This window comes from Stegostoma tigrinum, chromosome 6 (genome assembly GCF_030684315.1).
Source record: "Stegostoma tigrinum isolate sSteTig4 chromosome 6, sSteTig4.hap1, whole genome shotgun sequence".
Classification (NCBI taxonomy): Eukaryota; Metazoa; Chordata; class Chondrichthyes; order Orectolobiformes; family Stegostomatidae; genus Stegostoma; species Stegostoma tigrinum.
In genome coordinates, this window is record NC_081359.1 from 48,622,124 (window position 1) to 48,637,760 (window position 15,637).

The 15,637-nt window shown below is 42.7% G+C and overlaps 1 protein-coding gene across 6 annotated transcripts in view; it reads left to right on the forward strand.

Annotated features, from left to right (window-relative positions):
• LOC125453247 (neutral amino acid uniporter 4-like) overlaps positions 1-15,637 on the forward strand; it is a 223,857-nt gene that overhangs the window by 102,795 nt on the left and 105,425 nt on the right. For all 6 annotated transcript variants that reach the window (XM_059646545.1, XM_059646544.1, XM_059646543.1 and 3 more), the window contains one exon: positions 6,432-6,601. In XM_059646545.1, coding sequence (XP_059502528.1) covers positions 6,432-6,601 — 170 coding nt within the window. The remainder of the gene's footprint in view (positions 1-6,431; positions 6,602-15,637) is intronic.

Here is a 15,637-nt window from a genome sequence, read left to right on the forward strand (position 1 = left end):
GGAGTGCAGTGGAGGCCAGGACGTTAAATGCTTTCAAGGCAGAGATAAATAAATTCTTGATCTCATAAGGAATCAAGGGCTACGGGGAGAGTGCAGGGAAGTGGAGTTGAAATGCCCATCAGCCATGATTTAAATGGCAGAGTGGACTCGATGGGCCGAATGGCCTTACTTCCATTCCTCTGTCTTATGGTCTTACGGTCTTATGGTATTTTAAAACTGTAAATTATTCAGACCTCTTGCGTTTACTTCAATGTAAAAATCAGAAAGGGGAGCTCAAAATAAATAGTATTCCTGTGGTTTACCAGCTCTCAAAAGTTCTAAAAATCAGTGCAGATGATTGTAGCTACATGCTTTTTACTAACGGTTCATTTCAGGTTGGGTGTAAGTACTTAAGCACTCTATTCTACAGTAGTGACATTGCTTCATCACAGAGTTATTAGAAAAGTATATCACTCTGTCAAACAAGTGTACAGGTAAAACCGTTTGTAAATATCTAAATTGTATGTTAGAGACCAATAGGCACAAAGGTTTATGGAGTAGACATTTGGCCTTTTGTGTACATTTGGGTTAAAAAATGATGTTTTATCACTTGTTTTGGAACAAGCGAGCACAATTTAAAAATTAGAAACAGGCAGTAGAGATGTTAGGAAGCATTTTTACACACGAAACGTGGTAGAGGTTTGGAACCTACTTCCATAGATGGCAGTAGGTGCTGGATCAGTTGTTAATTTTAAATCTGACACACAATTTTTTGTTAAGCAAAGGTATTAAATGATATGGGCCAAAGGCAGGTATATGAAGTTAGACGACAGATCCGAAATGTTCTCATTGATTGGTGGAGGAGGCTCAAGGATCCGACTCCTGTCCCTATGTTCCTTAAAGACTTCCCTATTTTGATACTTCATTCCCTTTGAAATGAAAGTTAGCATTCCATTTTCCTTCCCTATTCCTTGCTCAGCTTGGATGCTGGCTTTTTTTTGATTCATGCCCAAGAGTCTCAACTGTCTCAGTGCTGCAGGCTTATGAAGTCTTTTTCCATTTAAATAATATTTCTGTCCTCTGTTTGTCTTGCCAAATTACATAACCTCACCTTTATCCTTAATGAATTGCATCTGCTAAATTTTTGCCAACTCCATTAATCTCTAAATATCCCTTTGCAGAGTTGCAAGGGTCAGCTCAGTTGGTTGCTTGGTTGGCTTGTGGTACAGTGTGCCATCAGTGTGGTTTCAATTCCCATGTTGGCTGAGGTTACAATGAAAGTTCTGCCTTCTCAACCTCACCCCTTGCCTGGGGTGTGGTGACCCGCACTTTTAATTCATCATTAATTGTCTGTTTGTAAAGTGTGAGCAGCCCTTTCATCCTGTAGAACTGTGGTGATTTTTACCTTGCAGTGTTAGCTTTGTATTGTTGCTATTGGATAGTTTCCAAAAAATTTAAAATGCACTGACCCTTTTGTAAACCAAGGATTGACTCGAAAATGTTTTTCACCTGTTTAGGTTGGAGCTTGAGGGGAATTATGCGAGGAGCTGTTAACTCCTAAAATTCTTTTGGAGATGGTAGGGACTGCACATACTGGAGAATCTGAGATAACAAGGTGTGGAGCTGGATGAACACAGCAGGCCATGCAGCAACAGAGGAGCAGGAAGGCTGACGTTTTGGGCCTAGGAGGAGGAGGGTCTGTGAAGGACGGTCTGGGTCCGAAACGTCAGCCTTCCTGCTCCTCTGATGCTGCTTCGCCTGCTATGTTCATCCAGCTCCACACCTTGTTTACTCTAAAATTCTCGCAAGGTGTTATTAAACTGGAAAGACTGCAGAAGAAATTTCTAAGGATGTTGCAAGGACTTGAGGGACTGAGTTATAGGGAAAGGTTGGACAAGCTAGGATTTTTTTCCAGGGTGGGGGAGGGAAGATCTTATCAAAATGTATAAGATCATGTGAGGCATTGATAGGGTGAATATACTTTGTCTTTTTCCCAATGTTGGGAAATCAATGACAAGAGGACATCAATTTAAGGTAAGAGAGGAAAGAATACATGAGAACCTGATGGGCTACCTTTTATACAGGGGGTGATATGCATACCTGCCAGCAGAAGTGGTTGAGACAGATATATGAACAGCATTTTAAAAGGCATCTGGACAAATACATAGCAAGGAAAGCTTTACAATGATATGGGCCACGTGCAGGGAAAAGGGGTTAGCGTGATTGGATTTTAGTCGGCATGGACCAGTTTGGCCCAGTGGGCCTGACTCTGTGCTGTAGGACTCTGACTCTATAACTCTCAGTTGATTTATGTTCCTCTGCAATGCGTTTAACTTGTTTATTATTTGTTCGTGGGATGTGGGTGTTATTGACAGATCAGTATTTATTGCTCACCCCAAATTGCGGTGGAGAAGGTAGTGATTAGATGCCTTCTTCATTACTGTCATTCAAATGCTGTTAGACAGGACTCCCAGGATTTTAACCCAGCAACAGTGAAAGAACAGCATTGACTCTCACAGCACGGAAATCTGACCAGGCAGCCCAATCTGACTTAATCCCGTTTGCCTTATGTCCATCTAAACCCTTCTTATTCATACACCCATCCAGATGCCTTTTAGTTGTTATAATTGTATTTGCCATAACAACTTCCTCTGGCAGCTCATTACATTCACACACCACTCTTTGCATGTAAAAAAAATCCCCCTTAAGTCCCTTTTAAATTTTCTCCTTCTCATATTAAACCTACGTCCTCTAGTTTTAGCCACCCACCCTAGGAAAAAGATCTTGGCAATTCACCCTGTGCATGCCTCGCATGATTTTAGAAAGCTCTATAAAAGGTCACCCTACTATAGTTCCAACTCAGGATGCTGTGTCACTTAGAAGAGAATGGTGTTTCCATACATCTGCTGCTCTTGTCCTTCCAGGAGGCACAATTACTGCATTGCATCTTGTAGATGATGCATTAACCCATTATCATTTGCTAGGGAGGCAGGAGATGAGATGCTCGATGCAGAATAACCATGTTTCTTATCCAGAATCTTCAGTGGACAATCCAGTTTAATATTTGGTCAATGGTACATGGCAGTTAGGAGCGAGAGTAGGCAATTCAGCCTTTCAAACCCGCGCTGCCATTTAACATGATCGTTGCTAATCTGATTGTGGTCTCAACTCCACTTTCTCGCCTGCTCCCTATTGCCCTTTATCCTGCTTTTCATCAGAAATCTATCTTTCTTTCTTGAATATGTTGATTTGATTCTGCCTCCACTCCATCATGGGGTAGTGAGTTCCACAGATTCACAGCCCTCTGAGAGAAGTAATTTCTCCTCATCTTAGTTTTGGACCTGTCTGCTTCCACTCTATCTATGCCCTCTTGTTCGAGATAGCCCTGCAAGGGGGAACGTTTGTTCCATGTTCACTTTATAATCCTCTTTAACATTTTATAAACCTCAGTCAGATCCTCCCCTTCATTCTTCTGAATAATAGTGAGTACACACACAATTCAACCACTCTCATATGACAGCCCTTACATCCCTGGAATCAACCTTGTGAACCTCCTCAGAACTGCCTTCAGTGCCACCAGATCCTTCAACAAGTAAGGGGCGGCACAGTGGCTTATTTGTTAGCAATGCTGCCTCACAGCGCCAGGGGACCCAGGTTCAATCCCACTCTCTGGTGACTGTAAGGAGTTTGCACATTCTCCCCGTGTCTGCGTGGGTTTCCTCTGGGTGCTTCCGGTTTCTTCTCGCATGTTAAAGATGTGTAGGATAGGTGGATTGGCCATGCTAAATTGCCCGTAGTGCCCAGGGATGTTTAGGTTAAGTGGGTTAGACATGGAGAAATGCAGGGGTAGGGGAATGAATCTGGATGGGATGCTGTTTGGAGGGTTGGTGTGGACTAGTTGTGCCGAATGGCCTGTTTCCACACTGTAGGGATTCTGTGACTTTCTATGAAAGGAGACTAGAAATGGACATAATATTTCAGATATAGTCTTACAAACACCTTTTATAATTGTAACAACACTTTTTTACTGTTACAATCCAGTTCTCTTGCAATAAATGCCAGGATTTTATTTGCCTTTCTTTCTATATGGTGCACTTACATACTGACTTTCTGCAAATCATGCGCAGGGCCACCCAGATCCCTCTGCACTGACACATTTTGAATGTGCTTGCCATCTAAGTAATAATTTGCCCTTTTGTTTTTCTGGCTAAAATGGAAAACCTCACACTTATCCTCGTTTAAACTCCATCTCCCAGGTTCTGGCCTATTCTCCTAGCCTATCAATATCTATCTGCAAACTCTTTATCTCCTCGTCACAACCTGCTTTCCCACCTATTTTAGTATCATTTGTGAACTTCACTGTGTTACTCTCTGTCTCTGCTTGCAGATCATTTAAGTACACTAAATTGTTGAGTTCAGAGAACTGAGCCCTGCCGCACCCCACTAGTCACAGTTCGCCATCCAGTGAAGGACCCATTTATCCCGACCCTCTGCTTTCGATCAGGCAGCCAATCTTCTGTCCAAGCCAGTACTGTATCCTTAACCCACTAGAATCTAACTTCCTGGATCAATCTTTCATGTGGCACCTTGTTAAATGCCTTCTGGATGTTGAAATATACGGCATCCTCCTGATCCCATTACTACCTTGCTGGTTGCATCCTCAAAGAACTCCAAATCAGTCAAGCTGAACTGATTGACCTATAGCAACCATTACCGTCTTCTTTTGTGCTTAGTATGACTCCAACTGGTGGAAGGTTCTCTCCCAATTCCAACTGAGTCTAGTTTTATGCAGGCTGCTGGATGCTACACTTGGAAAATGCTATCTTAATGTAAGAATGTAACTTTTCATTTCGGCATGTAGTCCTGGTGAAAACCAAACTGAGCATTGGTGAGCAGGTTGTTCCTTTTAAACAGACGTTAAGGGGATGTGTTTGTTGCTTTGCAGTTTGGTAGTGCCATTGGCAACCTCTTTCATCAGTCTAATGGAGAGCGGATTCATTAAGCCATATTTGGTCAGGACGGATTTGTACTGCCTTTAGCACACAGGATATGACTTATCAATTTTTCATATTGTCAGGTTCAATTTGGTGTTGTAGCTGTACTGGCAGAGCATAGGTAGAGGCACAGCTGGTTTTGGAACATAAATCTTTAGTACTAGTGCTGGAATGTTGCCAAGGCTGGTAGACTTTGCAGCATCAATGGCTATCAGTTACTTCTTTATTATGTGGAATAAATGGAACTGGTTGAAAATTGGTGTCTTTGATGCTGGGGGCCTCAGGAGGAAGCCAAAATGGCCGAAGACATATGCAAATACTTCAGTTTATCTGGTTCTTGATAATTGTAAGCCGAACAATAATTGATGCTTTCACAAGGACATTGGATCAACAAGCATATAGTGTATAGCAAACATAGGAAATGCTGGGGAAGCTGAGCATACTGGTACCATTTGTGGAAAGAAAAACAGAGTTGATATTTCAAGTCCAGCATGACTCCTCTGAACTGAAGTTTCTGAAGAGGAGGTACACTGGACTTGAAACATTAACTCTGATTCTCTCTCTACAGATGCTGCTAGACCTACAGCTAATTTCTCCAGCATTCTATATTTTGAGGTTGGCTGGCTCACCGAGTTGGTTTGTTATTCCGCAGACCGTGCTGGGTAACATGATCAGTGCAGCCTCCAATGAAACAATTCTGTGTTTGATTTCCAGCATCTGCAGTATTTTACTTTTAGACACATTACACCCAGTTTACGTGGGTGTAAATGTAAGTGCAAACTGGAAGATGGGTTAAATGACACAAGTGTTACAAAGAGGGAACAAGAAGGCAGATTTAAGTTGCATACAAGAGACATATAATGTGTATATAACTGGACAAGTAATGAATGAAGCAGGTAGAACTTGAAACATGAAAACTGGTGGTGTGTTTCAGTAATACGAGAAGAAAAAATGGGCTTCTGCAAAGTGCAAAGACCTTCACCCCTCATTGTATTTGAACAGGGGGACCCTGGCCCAAATGCCTTGAAAGAAACACTGACACCTTACATGACTGATTCTTGTTAAGATTAGTTGAGATATAACATTTTATTAGTGGCATTCTAAATGTTGCAGAGTATCTAACAACATGCGGTTCATTTGAGGTTTGCTTTAACTAAGCGATGAACCATGTTCGCAGTGTAGAGATATTTGGCAATACATACACCTGAGTCGTTTTTGGTCTCTCCTATGTAGAGTGCTGAGTACAGTTAATGTAGTGTAACAGATTAATCTTGTGTGATTTGACTATAAGTGCTGAGGGGTTACAGCAATTTTTTTGATACTTCGTCACAAAACTCATTTTTTAAAACAGCATTTTACAAATTGTTATAGATTTTTAACAATTGTACATGTTTTCTTTTTGTTAATAGCTCCGGCTATTTGGTTCAATTGATTCTTTTTAATCTTGCATTCTCTCAGGTTCTTCCTTTAGAAAATAAAATGAAGCAAAGAAAACGTTTTCCACGAGCACTAAACATCGGAATGGGCATTGTCACAGCTCTATATGTTTCTTTGGCTACTCTTGGGTATCTACACTTCGGTGATAACGTTCAGGGCAGCATCACGTTAAACCTTCCACAACACATGTGGTAAGATATTATTTCAGTATCCATTTTATTACAAAAGTACTTTTCAAACCAGCTTGTATAATCAAATTTCCAAATTTTTTTTTAAGCACTTAACCATTAGAAGAATATGTATAAGAACATAACTCGAGATCTCACACAATGATATTGTGGAGAACTGTGATGAGGGCATAAAGTATTACAGAATTTGAAGAACATGAATCTGTAGGTGGCACAAACCCTTGCAAAGATTATAGTTGAAAGCATGCAATAGGAATGGAGTACCATTGGTGCTCACAGTTACTTTTACACAGTATACAAATGGACTTTTCTATTAACAGGATGCTGCTATTGGTCACTATAAATGTTCTTCATTCCCAAAATTTGAGCAATATTGTGTTAGAATTTGTGTGATTGCGAGAACACATACTTAGTAATATGTCCCAGCATTTGGCTGATAAGATTAAAAGACTTTTTCAAGCCCACCGACTCCCACAGCTACCTAGAATACACCTCCTCCCACCCACCCTCCTGCAAAAATTCCATCCCCTATTCCCAATTCCTCCGCCTCCGCCGCATCTGCTCCCACGATAAGACATTCCACTCCCGCACATCCCAGATGTCCAAGTTCTTTAAGGACTGCAACTTCCCCCCCACGGTGATTGAGAACGCCCTTGACCGCGTCTCCCGCATTTCCCGCGACACATCCCTCACACCCCGCCCCCGCCACAACCGCCCCAAGAGGATCCCCCTCGTTCTCACACACCACCCTACCAACCTCCGGATACAACGCATTATCCTCCGACACTTCCGCCACTTACAATCCGACCCCACCACCCAAGACATTTTTCCATCCCCACCCCTGTCTGCTTTCCGGAGAGACCACTCTCTCCGTGACTCCCTTGTTCGCTCCACACTGCCCTCCAACCCCACCACACCCGGCACCTTCCCCTGCAACCGCAGGAAATGCTACACTTGTCCCCACACCTCCTCCCTCACCCCCATCCCAGGCCCCAAGATGACATTCCACATTAAGCAGAGGTTCACCTGCACATCTGCCAATGTGATATACTGCATCCACTGTACCCGGTGCGGCTTTCTCTACATTGGGGAAACCAAGCGGAGGCTTGGGGACCGCTTTGCAGAACACCTCCGCTCAGTTCGCAACAAACAACTGCACCTCCCAGTCGCAAACCATTTCCACTCCCCCTCCCATTCTCTTGATGACATGTCCATCATGGGCCTCCTGCACTGCCACAATGATGCCACCCGAAGGTTGCAGGAACAGCAACTCATATTCCGCCTGGGAACCCTGCAGCCATATGGTATCAATGTGGACTTCACCAGTTTCAAAATCTCCCCTTCCCCCACTGCATCCCTAAACCAGCCCAGTTCATCCCCTCCCCCCACTGCACCACACAACCAGCCCAGCTCTTCCCCCCCACCCACTGCATCCCAAAACCAGTCCAACCTGTCTCTGCCTCCCTAACCGGTTCTTCCTCTCACCCATCCCTTCCTCCCACCCCAAGCCGCACCCCCAGCTACCTACTAACCTCATCCCACCTCCTTGACCTGTCCGTCTTCCCTGGACTGACCTATCCCCTCCCTACCTCCCCACCTACACCCTCTCCACCTATCTTCTTTACTCTCCATCTTCGGTCCGCCTCCCCCTCTCTCCCTATTTATTCCAGTTCCCTCCCCCCATCCCCCTCTCTGATGAAGGGTCCAGGCCCGAAACGTCAGCTTTTGTGCTCCTGAGATGCTGCTTGGCCTGCTGTGTTCATCCAGCCTCACATTTTATTATCTTGGAATCTCCAGCATCTGCAGTTCCCATTATCTCAGATTAAAAGACTTGTTCCTTTGGTTGCCGATAAGTGATATAGCACAAACTGTACTCAATCAGTTCATGCTTACACACTCTGGAACAAAAGTTTTGCTGTTAAATATCATTCTATGATTGGGCAGCACTTGGTGAATAATCCCAAGTTTGGCTATAACCACACTAACAATCAATTTAAGGAAAACGGTCAAACTTATAACGTGGCTCATTTATGCTTGTGACAAACATTCATACACAGGCCTGATATTAAAAGTAAAGGGAAAATGTTTAAACCTTGTACAATTGTTGAATTACCATGCAGTTTGAAAAGCCATTGTTTTACCCGTGCTGAATGCTTAGCTTCAGAGTCAACATAGCAAACAATCAGCATTCTTTTCTTCTGTAGGTCAAGTAGTTGTGATTGTTTGAAACTTGGGTTTGTTCTGGTAAGTACAGCATGAAACATTTGGCAACACGTACTGATTTTGAGCAGTGTTCAGAATTTTATATCCGATGTATAGACATGTTCATTATGAATGGTGGTACTTGTACAACTGGCAAGTAGAGTAGCGAAATTCAATCTGAAAGGACAGAAGTGAAGATGAGGGTTTCCATAGAAGCGAGATAAGGTGTGGTGATATGGGCATTATTTTTGACGTAGTTAGGCTTTGATCCATTGGCATAGAAATTCTTACGGCCAGAGTGTAATCTCTGCAGGAAGGATTGGAGTTTTGCATTGGGGTTGTGCTCAAATATTGGTGCAGCTGACTCCATGGGAATTGCCTGAAAAATTGAAAGGCACTTTGGGGCAAATAACCTGTGCCTGGAATCTTCTACGAAGGCCCTGTTGAGTCAGATTTTAGAGAGCTGTAAATCAGTTAAGTTTATCATTGCTCAGGAAAAGTTTGAAGATTTAAATCTGCTGTAACACCTGGGTAACTATTCAGATGAACTCACCACACTCCTCATCCTGTAATTTTTGGCTGAACTCAACCATCTGTCCTGCTGTAAGCATTCATCCACTTAATTGGCTCCCTATTCTCCTCATCAGTATGGCACTCTAACCTACGCCAGTGCTGTTAACACACGCCCATCAGTAGCAGTCTCCTAGATTGGTCTCTGCTGTTTCATAACAGGGGATCTCTGTCCAGGAAATTGAAGGGCAGCGCTCCTGAAAATATGAGTGATTTTTAAAAAAATCTCATTTGTCTTGGATAAACAAGATTTCCGATCCAGACTGGAATTTCTGACTATTTCTTTGGTTTGGTTTCTGGATCCCTGACTATCCAGGTTAAAATAGACCAAAACCTGAAACAAGAAAGAAGTGTGTTCTCTTGGATCCTAGGTGGTGGGACAGAAAAATTATTGCTTTGCCAAGATAAACAGCTATTCTTTAAAATATTCCTTTTAAGACAGAGTTGGGAGGAGTCCATTTTATTAATCTAGTCTGTTTGCTCCAAGCATGCATTAACTTGATGTTTTGCGTTTACTATGTGGCCAATCATCTTCGGATTACACTTAAATTTGGTTGACAACTTATTATAGTTGATATAATGTGAATCATGTATTCAACAAATTGGTTAACGCAATTTGTAATTTTGAAAAGTTTTAAACTCCTGTATATCACTCAAAAATGTGTGATAAGTGTATACACACGCATGCACGCACACACACACAAACTCCGACCGATAATAAACACATTTCTATGTGTTGGCACATACAGATCACTAAACATGTACAATTGTCTCTGGAGTCTTGGTAGATGCAACTGACTCAGGAAACACACTATTGACAAGTCTCCCAGATGCTCTTCAGGCAGATAATGAGACATACACAGCTTGACTCAGAAAAGTTGACAGACGAGATGGATAGCCTTTCCACAAGTGCATTTTCCCAAACTGAGATCCTAAAGAATATCAAAACAAGATCACCATAAATCCCCTTTTTTTTATTGTTAATCAAACTGTTCAGACATTTTATGAACAGTTTTTGAAGTAGGTGGGTCCTGAATGTCACCCTTCTGCCTAAATCCCAGTTATGCTTTCCCAAAGTGAGTCTAAGCAAGTCATGGGTGGTTGGCTCGCCAAGCTGGTTCATTGTTCCGCAGACGTTTCATTACTCTGCTGGATAACATGATCAGTACAACCTCCAATGAAGCGCTGTTGTGTTTTCCTGCCTGGTATTCAAACTCTGGTGTCCGTTGAGCTGGGTTATCTCACTTCCGGTTTTCCTTCGCAATGGAGTGTATATGTGGTCTTACTCTGTGTTTATTGATGGCTTATTTAGTGGAGAACCAGGCTTCTAGGAATTCCTGTGCTTGTCTCTGCTTTGCCTGTCCCAGTGTCCTGGTGTTGTTCCAATTGCACTGGTGGTTTTCCTTAAATACGTGGATGGGGGTGAGTGAGAATTGGTCATGTCTTTTTGTTGCCGGTTGATGTTTGTGTACTCTTGTGGTTAATTTCCTTCCTGTTTGGCCAATGTAATGTTTGTCACATTCTTTACAAGGAATCGTGTATATGAATTTAGCCTTGTCCATAGTGGGTCATGGGTCTTTGGTTCAGGTTAGTTGGCAAAGGGTTGATGTGGGTTTGTGTGCTACTCTGATGTCCAGTGGTCATAGGAGTCTTGTGGTCAGTTCAAATGTGTTCTTGATATATGGTAGCGTGATGAGTGTGTCAGGTCGTGCAGTATATTCCTGGTTTTGTTCATGTAATAGGCATCTTCTGACCCCAGTTTTTCGGGTATCTGTTGTCTTTGAATTCTTGAAGAGAGACTCTTTGGTGTAGTTCTGTGTTGCTGCAGTGTGTCGTTGCCCATTTAAATAGTGTGTTCACGCAACTTTGTGTATGTTAGGGTGGTTGCTATAGAAATTCAGTACTTGGTGTGTGTGTGTGTGTGTGTGTGTGTCTGTCTGTGTGTGTCTGTCTGTGTGTGTCTGTGTGTGTCTGTGTGTGTGTGTGTGTGTGTGTGTGTGTGTGTGTGTGTGTGTGTGTGTGGCTTTCCCGTGTACCTTTGTTAGGGATTCCCCATTGGTCTTGCATTCCACCATGACATCCAGGAATGGGAGGTGTTAGTTCTTTTCTTCATCCCTGGTGAATCTGATCCCGGTGAGGGTGTTTTTTATTAGTTTGTGTGTCTCCTCTAGTTTGGTCCGTCTAATAATAACGAAGGCGTCGTCCAAGTATTGTATCCATAGTTTCATTTGGATTAGCGGAAGGGCCATGAGAACATTACTTAAATGGGCGACAGCACACTGCAGCAACATTAACTACACTAAAAAGAAGAGGAGTACATCTTCCAAGTATTCAAAGGATATCCAAAAAACTGGGTCAGAAGATGCCTAGTAACGAACAACACCAGGAGGATACTGCTTGCCCCGACACACTCCTCATGCTACTTTCCATCAAGAATACAACTGAACTGACCACATGACTCCTATGACCACTGGGCATCAGGGTAGCGCACACAAACCCACATCAACCCTATACTAACTGCTAACCTGAACCAAAGACCCTCTACCCACGATGGATAGGACCAATGTCATATACAAGATTTCCTGTAAAGACTGTAACAAACATTATCTACATTCCATTGCAAAGGAATACCGGAAGTGAGGTAACCCAGCTCAACGGACACCAGAGTTTAAATAACGGGTGGGAAAACATAACAGCACTTCATTAGAGGCTGCACTGATGATGTTACCCAGCAGGGTAATGAAGTGTGTGTGCAACAATGAACCAGCTCGGCGAGCCAACCAACCATAATATCCCCAACTCAAGCTACAAATCTACTCTAAAACCTTAGTGAGTCTAAGCAATTTCGTGAAGTCATATGATTTTCAAGAAAAGCCTGATTTAAAATAAAAGTTAGTGTAACTGGTATTGATGATGTTGGGGCTCGCAGGATGAGGCTGAGATGGAATGTTCACTCAGCTTTGCTGATTGAAGATGGCTGCAAATGCTTCAACCTTGTTTTTCGCATTGAGTGTTGGGCACTGCAATCACTGAAGGTGGGAGTAATTGTGGAGTCTGCACTCAGTTTGTTGTTTAATTGTCCACCAACGTTCATGCCTGGCAGGATGCAGTGCTTTGATTTGACCTGTTGGTTGTGGGGTCACTTTGCTCTCTATTACATCATGCATCTGTTTTTGATGTGTTAAGAAGCCTGTGGTATGATTTCAGGTTAGTACGTTTTCTGAAGTATGTCTATTTAACAGCATTTGCCTGCATTTGGCTAGTATCCCTCTAAATCTTTCCTCTCCATGCACCTGTCCAAATGTCTTTTAAATGTTGTAATTGTATCCGCCTCCACCACTTCGTCTGGCAACTCATTCAATATATGCACCATTTTCTGTGTGGAAAAAGTTCCCCCTCAGGTCCTTTTTAAATCTTTCCCCTCTCACCTAAAACCTGTGCTCCCTATTTTGGAACCTGCAACCCTGGGGAAAAGATCTTGGCTATTCCCCCTATCTGTGCCCCTCATGATTTTATAAACCTCTATAAGGTCATCCCTCAGCCTCATATGCACCAGGGGGCAAAAAAAAACTGCACAAGTGATAATGATTCATAACTTGTGACAATTTGGCCTTGAATGTCCTTTAGAGCTGCGCTGACATGAATCGTCTCAGTGTCTGTTCATATTTGGGTGGTCCAATTTCCTTTCTCGGGTCTGCGCTTCTTTCAGGATTCTAAGAATGACTTTCCAGCACAACTCAAGACTGTCACAAACAGTGAGCTTCACCAATGTTTTAAGTTTGGTATGGCTTCTTCAGAACTGTCTGTACCAGACTCGAAATCTTAACACTAGAACTTAAAATGTTGAACAGTAAAGCAGAGGAACATGCTCTTCGGCTAACCATGATGATGCTGATGACTATAATACCATTCTAAACAAATTCCATCTGCCTGCACATAGTCCATATCCCTCTTATTCCCTGTCATGTTCATGTGTCAACCTAAATGTCTCGTAAATGTTGCTGACATATCTGCAACCGCTTCCTCCTCTGCTTTGTCTTGCACTCTCTTCCCCACAGTGCCTTTGGCATTCTCAGTGTTCCAGTGTTATGGTCCTTGGACTCTCTGCAAACTCCTAATTGTCCTGAATGACTGACTGATTTTAAATCCTTGTAACAGGCCCTGCTCTTTCTCCAGACAGAATTTAATGTAACTAATATTTTGAAACAGTTTTGAAACATTTTTTGAAACTTCTGTTCAAGCTGCTGGTTCTGGCAACTGCACATTTATGCAACATAAAACAGTTGTCTCGGTGAAGGACTCTGATTTAAAACTTCGTACAACCACTGTAACTAATAGTACAGAGCTGACAATACAGTAAAATGTTATTGTGAGAATGCCTGAAGAAGGCTTTACAGATTAAAAAGTTCAGATTACCAGACATAACACCTCCCCCCTCACCCCCATCTCAGGCCCCAAGAAGACTTTCCACATAAAGCAGATGTTCACCTGCACATCTGCTAATGTGGTATACTGCATCCGCTGTTCCCGTTGTGGCCTCCAGTATATTGGGTAAACCAAGCGGAGGGTTGGGGACCGCTTTGCAGAATGCCTATGCTTGGTGCGCACTAAACCACCACACCTCCCAGTCGTGAACCATTCCAACTCCCCCACCCATTCCTAAGACGACATGTCCATCCTGGGCCTCCTGCAGTGCCACAATGATGTCACCCGAAGGTTGCAGGTACAGCAACTCATATTCTGCTTGAGAACACTGCAGCCCAATGGTATCAATGTGGACTTCACAAGCTTCAAAATCTCCCCTCCCCTACCGTATCCCAAAACCAACCCATCTCGTCCCCGCCTCCCTAACCTGTCCTTTCTCCCACCTCAAGCCCCACCCCCATTTCCTACCTACCAACCTCATCCTGCTCCCTTGACCTGTACATCCTCCCTGGACTGACCTATCTCCCCCCTGACTCCCCACCTACACTCACCTTTACTGGCTCCATCCTCGCCTCTTTGACCTGTCTGTCTCCTCTCCACCTCTATCCGCCTCCCCCTCTCTCCCTATTTATTTCAGAACCCCCTTCCCCTCCCCCATTTCTGAAGGAGGGTCTAGGCCAAAAACGTCAACCTTCCTGCTCCTCTGATGCTGCTTGCCCCGCTGTGTTCATTCAGCTCTACACCTTGTTATCTCAGATTCTCCGGCATCTGCAGTTCCTACTATCTCTTCAGATTAGCAGACTTCATTTGTTTCATTTGCAAGGAAAAATCTTCTAGCTTCGAAGAAATGATACATCCGTGCAATATATATTTTTAATATTTCATGTTGTTACCTTATGGTTAGGTTATATTTCACTTTGTTATGTTTTGTCCAAAGTACACTATTTAATCTCTTTTTAGTCTTCAAGCCTTGGAGTATAAAATCATGGAATAGTTACAGCACAACAGATGAACATTTGATCCATTGTATCCATGCTGAGGCTGGTTTTCTAGGTAGCAATAACTCCACGTCACTGAAAATTGTTTATATATTAATTCACTAATATGCTCTAGATTTCAGTATCCTCAACAATAAAAGTTCCAAAAGATAAATAACCCATTCAAGTCATTTGGCCTAGTCTGTCCATGCTGACATTTATACACAACTTGAGAATTCACCCTGTCCCATCTGAATTTATCTCCAAGCTTCTATTACCTTCGCATTCATATCCTTGTCCAGCTTCAACTTTATTTCATATTGTTGCTTCAGCCTCTGTCTGTGTCATAGAGTTCCATGTTCTCACCGCTCTACGCAATGTCTTTATGCTTTTATCTAAGAATGTACCCGGACATTATTATTCTGTAGAAATTCTTGATACGAACATTCTTCTCTATGTTGAATACCTTGTCTATAAACACGGGTTAAACGTTTGTTCTCACGTTAGTTCCCAATTGATAAGAATAATAGTAGAGAGTCTTTTTCATGGTAGTGTCATCCACCTTACTAGTCTTGGAACATCTTATAACCAGTTACAGGTTTTGCGGTTCAGCCCAGCCTATGATCTTGCTTATATGTGACAAATAGCTTGCTGTTTTCAGCACTCCAAATTATTTTGAAAAACCTTTGTTGGCCTTGTGAAGTGTGCTGGTGATGTTCGGTCAAATTTGAGTTTGGCTATGACCTGTAACCCCTTTTTTTTTATATAGTCTCATTTATTAACTGCTGAAATGTGGCCTCAAAAGTTTGAAATTGATCCCTGTCACCATCTTTGGGGACTGTCTTTAATTTTTTGACAACATTTA